We start from the raw sequence: 10,000 nt of genomic DNA, 5'->3' as shown, positions 1-10,000 counted from the left end.
TAAAACAATTAGAGACTGTCATTTCCCCAAATTTGAAACCCTTATTCAAGGTTTCAAAGACCTCTCTGATGAGGATAGGCTACCCATCCTGTTGGGGGAGGACGCAGAGAGCTGTGGGTTGGCAGCGCACTACATTGCTGCCTGCCATAAGTTGAGGGACAGTGTCTGACAGACCAATAAACCTGCACATGTCCTCAACTGTATGATTATTGTTGAATGTATGGTTATATTGACCGTTGGTTATTGTTGTTACTGTTGTCCCGTTGACAATTTTTGATTCTTATTTTTATATTGTAAATATCCAAAGTAAGCTTTGGCAATATGTACATTGTTACGTCATGCCAATAAAGCGAATTGAAAGAGAAAGAGAGAGAGAGAGAGAGAGACTCCCCAGTCCTGTTCTCACCATGACTCCAGCGATGCCGATCCCCACGTAACCGATGATGTAGAGTTTACTGTTGAAGAACTCCTTGATGCCCACCTCACAGTCCTACACACACACACACACACACGCACGCACGCACACGCGTTAGAAAGAAAATAAAGATTTATATTAAAGTTCCAATCTTTTGCCCAAGTTAGCGATGATGGCTATCTAGGTAGTTATCTACTGTCATTAGTCCCACCTTGGTGTCAGCTGGGGCCTCAGGGCAGACGCTCTGGGACGTCCCACAACAGTTCAGCTACAGGGGAGAGGGAGGGAGGGAGTGTGGATGTTACCGAGACATGCTAACTTCTCACCATTACAATAACAGGGGAGGTTAGCATTTTATATCATATCCCCAAGACATGCTAACCTCTCACCATTACAATAACAGGGGAGGTTAGCATACCTCCAAGACATGCTAACCTCTCACCATTACAATAACAGGGGAGGTTAGCATTTTATATCATACCCCCAAGACATGCTAACCTCTCACCATTACAATAACAGGGGAGGTTAGCATTTTATATCATACCCCCAAGACATGCTAACCTCTCACCATTACAATAACAGGGGAGGTTAGCATACCTCCAAGATATGCTAACCTCTCACCATTACAATAACAGGGGAGGTTAGCATTTTAACAGGGGAGGTTAGCATTTTTTATATCATAACCCCAAGACATGCTAACCTCTCACCATTACAATAACAGGGGAGGTTAGCATTTTTTATATCATAACCCCAAGACATGCTAACCTCTCGCCATTACAATAACAGGGGAGGTTAGCATTTTATATCATAACCCCAAGACATGCTAACCTCTCACCATTACAATAATAGGGAAGGTTAGCATACCCCCAAGACATGCTAAACCCACCTGTTATTGTAATGGTGAGAGGTTAGCATGTCGTGGGGGTATTTTGTATTTATCTTTATTTAACAAGGCAAGTCAGTTAAGAACAAATTCTTATTTACAATGATGGCCTACCGGGGAATAGTGGGTTAACTGCCTTGTTTAGGGGCAGAACGACAGATTTTTACCTTGTCAGCTCGGGGATTCAATCTTGCAACCTTTCGGTTACTGGCCCAACACTCTAACCACTGGGCTACCCTGCCGCCCCAAATGATATTTGTGCGTCTATAACTTTCTCACTCGTTATTATTCACAATTCATTCAGGATAATCTGTAACCATGGCAGCATCCACATGAATGTAGAAGTGTTTAGAAACATATTCTATTCTTGTTTACAATAAAAGTTAATTCAAAATGACACAATACATTATTTACCATTAATTTCTATTGGGCACAAAATAATCTGAAACACAACCAAAACAAACAGCAAATGGATCCAACAAGTTTATAGAGTCACATGTTTGATGTAGTCATTGTGTAAGAGGAATATGGGACCAAATACTAAACTTTTGACTACTTTTATACACATGCAAGTGAATTTGGCCCAATACTTTTGGTCCACTAAAATGGGGGGGGGACTAAGTACAGAAATGCTGTAATTTCTAAACGATTCATCAGATATGGATGGAGAAACCCTCGAATGAAATCTGACAGTCTGCACTTTAACCTCGTCGTCATCGTTTAATTTAAAATCCAAAGTGCTGGAGTACAGAGCCAAAAATAACAAAATGTCACACTGTCCCAATAATTATGGAGGGCGCTGTAAATCGGTAGTTCTACTAGAGTGTTCTATCATTGAAATCAACAAGAAATCTTATGTGATGCATCTTTCATCGTATTGTTTCCATGCATCGTTTTTTTCACCAGATAAAATGGTAGCGTTAATGTACTTACAACTTTGTGGTAGGAGTTTTGTATCATTGTGTTGTTGTTGTTGCTGTTGTAGGATTTGATGTAATAGTTCTGGACATCTTCGATTATCTGTGAGAATAAGAATCAAAACAAAACCATAAAAATAAAATAATCATTATATTCTGACAGGTGGCGTTACTGTGACGTAACGTGACAACTCCGTCTGATTGGTTATCTGAAGTAAGACAATAAATGACAGTTGGAAGGTAACGTGGTGGAGCGGTGCATTATGGGTACCTTGTCTTTGTTCAAGAAGCCAAACACACCAGCAGCAACCTCTGCGCCGAAGATTATCAGCAGGCAGGCAAAGAACTGAAACACAAAGACAGGTTAGAGTGGACTGTTTCCATGGTTTCTGATCTGGAACACAGGTTAGAGTGGACTGTTTCCATGGTTTCTGATCTGGAACACAGGTTAGAGTGGACTGTTTCCATGGTTTCTGATCTGGAACACAGGTTAGAGTGGACTGTTTCCATGGTTTCTGATCTGGAACACAGGTTAGAGTGGACTGTTTCCATGGTTTCTGATCTGGAACACAGGTTAGAGTGGACTGTTTCCATGGTTTCTGACCTGGAACACAAAGACAGGTTAGAGTGGACTGTTTCCATGGTTTCTGATCTAGAACACAGGTTAGAGTGGACTGTTTCCATGGTTTCTGACCTGGAACACAAAGACAGGTTAGAGTGGACTGTTTCCATGGTTTCTGATCTAGAACACAGGTTAGAGTGGACTGTTTCCATGGTTTCTGATCTGGAACACAGGTTAGAGTGGACTGTTTCCATGGTTTCTGATCTGGAACACAGGTTAGAGTGGACTGTTTCCATGGTTTCTGACCTGGAACACAAAGACAGGTTAGAGTGGACTGTTTCCATGGTTTCTGATCTAGAACACAGGTTAGAGTGGACTGTTTCCATGGTTTCTGACCTGGAACACAAAGACAGGTTAGAGTGGACTGTTTCCATGGTTTCTGATCTAGAACACAGGTTAGAGTGGACTGTTTCCATGGTTTCTGATCTGGAACACAGGTTAGAGCGGACTGTTTCCATGGTTTCTGATCTGGCTTTATCTTGAGCTCTTGGGAGCAGATGATTAGGTAACACTGTATTTTAAAAAAGGTACACATACTAGCCACTAATTTGTAGTTTATCAGTGTGTATATACAAGTAGCTTATAAAGGCCTTTAATAAGTCTCATGAACCATATACTAGGCCTTAATTAAGTGATTTCTTATTGAAACATTGTAAGTTATCCGAGTTTGACATGAATGTTGGCTGTATGGAGAGGTATGCCCCTTACTGTCCAATAAGGTCACATCTGGACAGTGTGGTGGAAATATGGTCACACTTCAGAATAGGGAGCACATATTGAGGTACCTATTCCCTTAATTAGTCCCATATTGAGGTACCTATTCCTTAATTAGTCCCATATTGAGGTACCTATTCCTTAATTAGTCCCATATTGAGGTACCTATTCCTTAATTAGTCCCATATTGAGGTACCTATTCCTTAATTAGTCCCATATTGAGGTACCTATTCCTTAATTAGTCCCATATTGAGGTACCTATTCCCTTAATTAGTCCCATATTGAGGTACCTATTCCCTTAATTAGTCCCATATTGAGGTACCTATTCCCTTTAATTAGTCCCATATTGAGGTACCTATTCCCTTTAATTAGTCCCATATTGAGGTACCTATTCCCTTAATTAGTCCCATATTGAGGTACCTATTCCCTTAATTAGTCCCATATTGAGGTACCTATTCCCTTAATTAGTCCCATATTGAGGTACCTATTCCCTTAATTAGTCCCATATTGAGGTACCTATTCCCTTAATTAGTCCCATATTGAGGTACCTATCCCTGAGAGTTCTTCTTGTGTAACTTGCTCTTTATTAACATGCCTTTATTATAGCTAATAACCAGGTTATTAGGGATTGGCCTGTTATACATGACTCATAATGCTGGAATACGAAATCACTTAGTTAAGGCTTAATATATGGCTAATCTGTACTTTACTATTTATATGTTTGACAACTTTTACTTCACTACATTCCTAAAGAAAATAATGTACTTTTTACTCCATACATTTTCCCTGACACCCAAAGGTACTCGTTACATTTTGAATGTTTAGCAGGACAGGAAAATGGTTCAATTTACACACTTATCAAGAGAACATCCCTGGTCATCCCTACTGCCTCTGATCTGGAGGACTCACTAAACAGAGAGCATCCCTGGTCATCCCTACTGTCTCTGATCTGGGGGACTCACTAAACAGAGAACGTCCCTGGTCATCCCTACTGTCTCTGATCTGGAGGACTCACTAAACAGAGAACATCCCTGGTCATCCCTACTGCCTCTGATCTGGAGGACTCACTAAACAGAGAGCATCCCTGGTCATCCCTACTGTCTCTGATCTGGGGGACTCACTAAACAGAGAACGTCCCTGGTCATCCCTACTGTCTCTGATCTGGAGGACTCACTAAACAGAGAACATCCCTGGTCATCCCTACTGCCTCTGATCTGGAGGACTCACTAAACAGAGAACATCCCTGGTCATCCCTACTGCCTCTGATCTGGAGGACTCACTAAACAGAGAACATCCCTGGTCATCCCTACTGCCTCTGATCTGGAGGACTCGCTAATCAGAGAACATCCCTGGTCATCCCTACTGCCTCTGATCTGGAGGACTCACTAAACAGAGAGCATCCCTGGTCATCCCTACTGCCTCTGATCTGGAGGACTCACTAAACAGAGAACATCCCTGGTCATCCCTACTGCCTCTGATCTGGAGGACTCACTAAACAGAGAACATCCCTGGTCATCCCTACTGCCTCTGATCTGGAGGACTCACTAAACAGAGAACATCCCTGGTCATCCCTACTGCCTCTGATCTGGAGGACTCGCTAATCAGAGAACATCCCTGGTCATCCCTACTGCCTCTGATCTGGAGGACTCACTAAACAGAGAGCATCCCTGGTCATCCCTACTGCCTCTGATCTGGAGGACTCACTAAACAGAGAACATCCCTGGTCATCCCTACTGCCTCTGATCTGGAGGACTCACTAAACAGAGAGCATCCCTGGTCATCCCTACTGCCTCTGATCTGGAGGACTCACTAAACAGAGAACATCCCTGGTCATCCCTACTGCCTCTGATCTGGAGGACTCACTAAACAGAGAACATCCCTGGTCATCCCTACTGCCTCTGATCTGGAGGACTCACTAAACAGAGAACATCCCTGGTCATCCCTACTGCCTCTGATCTGGTGGACTCACTAAACAGAGAACATCCCTGGTCATCCCTACTGCCTCTGATCTGGAGGACTCACTAAACAGAGAACATCCCTGGTCATCCCTACTGCCTCTGATCTGGAGGACTCACTAAACAGAGAACATCCCTGGTCATCCCTACTGCCTCTGATCTGGTGGACTCACTAAACACAAATGCTTTGTTTGTAAATGATGTCAGAGTGTTGGAGTGTGACCCTGGCTATCCATCAATAATAATAATAATAATAATAATAATAACAACAACAACATTGTGCCGTCTGGTTTGCTTAATATAAAGGTAGTTGAAACGGTTTATACTTTTACTTTTGATACTTCAGTATATTTAAAACCAAATACTTTTAGACTTTTACTCAAGTAGTATTTTACTGGGTGACTTTCACTTTTATTTGAGTCATTTTCTTTTAAGGTATCTTTACTTTTACTACAGTATGACAACTGAGTACTTTTCCCACCACTGAATGAGACCTAGTAAAAAGCCAATAAGCTATTTATAAGCACACTGATGAACTACAAATTAGTGGCTAATATGTGTACCTTTAAAAATACAGTGTTACTGAAGATTCTGAGTTCGGTCAAGATCTGACTAATTAGCTAGCTAGCTCGGTTGTGTTTTCTGTCCCTCGGGGAAGTGTGTCAACTCACCGAACCCAGCAGACACTGGGACTCTCGTATGGCTCCGCAGCAGCCAAAAAATCCCACCAACATCACTAGACTGCCCGCTATGATCAGGATGTATACACCTAGAGACAGAGAGAGGAGAGGAGAGAGACAGAGAGAGGAGAGGAGAGGAGAGAGACAGAGAGAGAGAGGAGAGGAGAGAGACAGAGAGAGGAGAGGAGAGAGACAGAGAGAGGAGAGGAGAGAGACAGAGAAACAGAGAGAAAGAAACAGAGAGAAAGAAACAGAGAGAGAAACAGAGAGAGAAACAGAGAGAGAAACAGAGAGAGAAACAGAGAGAGAGAGAGAGAGAGAGACAGACAGAGAGAGACAGAGAGAGACAGAGAGAGACAGAGAGAGACAGAGAGAGACAGAGAGAGACAGAGAGATAGAGACAGGAAAACAATCAGATGGAAGACTATTCAGTATATTATAAATTCAGCGAGACTGTTGCAGTTCCCAGGAGGACCAGCAAAGGGCAGCATTAGACCGTAACACTACCATTAACCAGACCATGTGTGAGAGAACTTTACAAGCTGGACATCATCTGTCGAACTGGACTAAACACAACAGACATAATGCAGCGACCAGCAGGAGAGTCAGGACCATAAAGCATTGGTCCCATGTTTCATGAGCTGAAATAACAAATCCCAGTGCAGTAGTATCGAACAATACACACAAATCTAAAAGTAAAATACATATATAAATATTATGAAGAGCAATGTCTGAGTGGCATTGACTAAAATACAGTAGAATACAGTATAGACATATGAAATGAGTAAAGCAGTATGTAAACATTATTAAAGTGACTAGTGTTCCATTATTAAAGTGGCCATTGATTTCAGGTCTATGTATATAGGGCAGCAGCCGCTAAGGTGCTAGTGATGGCTGTTTAACAGTCTGATGGCCTTGAGATAGAAGCTGTTTTTCAGTCTCTCGGTCCCAGCTTTGATGCACCTGTACTGACCTCGCCTTCTGGATGATAGCAGGGTGAACAGGCAGTGGCTCGGGTGGATGTCTTTTTGGCCTTCCTGTGACATCGGGTGGTGTAGGTGTCCTGGAGGGCAGGTAGTTTGCCCCCGGTGATGCGTTGTGCAGACCTCACTACCCTCTGGAAAGCCCTGCGGTTGTGGGCGGAGCAGTTGCCGTACCAGGCGGTGATACAGCCCGACAAGACGCTCTCGATTGTACATCTGTAAAAGTTTGTGAGGGTCTTAGGGGCCAAGCAGAATTTCTTCAAACTCCTGAGGTTGAAAAGGTATTGTTGCGCCTTCTTCACCACGCTGTCTGTCAGTGACACCGAGGAACTTGAAGCTTTTCCACCTTCTACTGTCCCGTCGATGTGGATAGGGGGCGCTGCTCCCTCTGCTGTCTCCTGAAGTCTACGATCAGCTCCTTCGTTTTGTTGACGTTGAGGGAGAGGTTATTTTCCTGGCACCGCTCTGCCAGGGCCTTCATCTCCTCCCTGTGGGCCGTCTTGTCATTGTTGGTAATCAGGCCCACTACTGTTGTGTCGTCTGCAAACTTGATGATTGAGTTGAAGGCGTGCATGGCCACGCAGTCGTGGGTGAACAGGGAGTTCAGGAGGGGGCTGAGCACGCACCCTTGTGGGGCCCCTGTGTTGAGGGTCAGCGAAGTGAAGACGTTGTTACCTACCCTCACCACCTGGGGGCGGCCCGTCAGAAAGTCCAGGACCCAGTTGCACAGGGCGGAGTCGAGACCCAGGGTCTACAGCTTAATGACTAGCTTGGAGGGTACTATGGTGTTAAATGCTGAGCTGTCGTCGATGAACAGCATTCTTACATAGGTATTCCTCTTGTCCAGATGGGACAGGGCAGTCTGGAGAGTGATGGCGATTGCGTCGTCTGTGGACCTATTGGGGCTGTAAGCAAATTGGAGTGGGTCTAGGGTGTCAGGTAGGGTGGAGGTGATATGATCCTTGACTAGTCTCTCAAAGCACTTCATGATGACAGAAGTGAGTTCTACGGGGCGATAGTCATTTAGTTCAGTTACCATAGCTTTCTTGGGAACAGGAACAATGGTGGCCATCTTGAAGCATGTGGGAACAGCAGACTGGGATAAGGATTGATTGAATATGTCCGTAAACACACCAGCCAGCTGGTCTGCGCTTGCTCTGAGGACGCGGTTAGGGATGCCTTCTGGACCGGCAGCCTTGCGAGGGTTAACACGTTTAAATGTCTTAATCACGTCGGCCACGGAGAAGGAGAGGCGGGGGGCCCGCAGTCCTTAGTAGCGGGCCGCAACGTTGGGACTGTATTATCCTCAAAGCGGGCGAAGAAGGTGTTTAGTTTGTCTGGAAGCAAGGATATCAAATAGCTGACAGTGTGTCTGTCTATAGACTAACTACCCATATAGTTGACAGTGTGTCTATAGACTAACTAACCATATAGACTAACTAACCATATAGACTAACAGTGTGTCTATAGACTAACTAACCATATAGACTAACAGTGTGTCTATAGACTAACAGTGTGTCTATAGACTAACTAACCATATAGTTGACAGTGTGTCTATAGACTAACTAACCATATAGACTAACAGTGTATCTATAGACTAACTAACCATATAGTTAGTCTATACCAAATATTCAAAGCAAGAAATTCCAACTGTTTACAAATAGTTTCAGACTTTGCCACACTTACAGGGAATTTAGTCTTTACATATATAGCCACAACCGCACCTTTCTTAACCCGATCAGTGCGATAAACATCGTAACCACTTATACCAATATCCTTATCAAGAACAGACTTGCTGAGCCAGGATTCAGAAAACACAATTACATCGGCATCAGTTGATGTAGCTCAAATCTTAACTCCATTTTAGACAACAGGCTGCGTACATTTAAATAAAAAATACCAAAACCAGACCTAGATTTAAAATCAGAGGGGGTTTTGGAGACATTGCATATCAGGGCCAGGGTTAGGTTGCACGTTACCTGATATCAACAATAGATGGATAACCAGGCACCTCTGTTTAATAACCTTGCACGGCTTCTCTTTATTAAGAGACCTACTGCAAGTATATTCTACAAGTGGGTTTCCAGACAATACAAAAAAGTAATTTAAAACCATTAGACTTTGGTAGTGACACAAATTCGTACTGTTCACATTACATTTACATTTTAGTCATTTAGCAGACGCTCTTATCCAGAGCGACTTACAGTAGTGAATGCATACATTTCATACATTTCATTTACATTTCATTTCATTTCATGCATTTTTTTGGTACTGGCCCCCCGTGGAAATCGAACCCACAACCCTGGCGTTGCAAACACCATAGCAAACACCACGCTCTACCAACTGAGCCAAAGGGAAGACGTGTATATATACACATATCGACCTCAAACACCACGCTCTACCAACTGAGCCACAGGGAAGACGTGTATATATACATATCGACCTCAAACACCACGCTCTACCAACTGAGCCACAGGGAAGACATGTATATATACATATCGACCTCAAACACCATGCTCTACCAACTGAGCCACAGGGAAGACATGTATATATACACATGTACATATCGACCTCAAACACCATGCTCTACCAACTGAGCCACAGGGAAGACATGTATATATACATATACATATCGACCTCAAACACCATGCTCTACCAACTGAGCCACAGGGAAGACGTGGATAATATACATATCGACCTCAAACACCACGCTCTACCAACTGAGCCACAGGGAAGACATGTATATATACATGTACATATCGACCTCAAACACCACGCTCTACCAACTGAGCCACAGGGAAGACATGTACATATACATATACATATCGACC

The 10,000-nt window shown here is 43.4% G+C and overlaps 1 protein-coding gene across 1 annotated transcript in view; it reads right to left on the bottom strand.

Annotated features, from left to right (window-relative positions):
* The window catches only part of LOC115165256 (CD9 antigen), a 38,463-nt gene that overhangs the window by 1,261 nt on the left and 27,202 nt on the right, over window positions 1–10,000 (bottom strand). Inside the window, exons 3-7 of the mRNA XM_029718258.1 lie at window positions 6,178–6,275; window positions 2,487–2,561; window positions 2,232–2,318; window positions 627–683; window positions 407–490 (exon numbers count right to left, since the gene is read on the bottom strand). Coding sequence (XP_029574118.1) covers window positions 407–490; window positions 627–683; window positions 2,232–2,318; window positions 2,487–2,561; window positions 6,178–6,275 — 401 coding nt within the window. The remainder of the gene's footprint in view (window positions 1–406; window positions 491–626; window positions 684–2,231; window positions 2,319–2,486; window positions 2,562–6,177; window positions 6,276–10,000) is intronic.

The sequence above is a fragment of the Salmo trutta genome, chromosome 28 (genome assembly GCF_901001165.1).
Source record: "Salmo trutta chromosome 28, fSalTru1.1, whole genome shotgun sequence".
NCBI classification, from domain to species: Eukaryota; Metazoa; Chordata; class Actinopteri; order Salmoniformes; family Salmonidae; genus Salmo; species Salmo trutta.
Note: the sequence above shows the minus strand (reverse complement) of the source record. Positions and strands in the feature narration are given on the sequence as shown.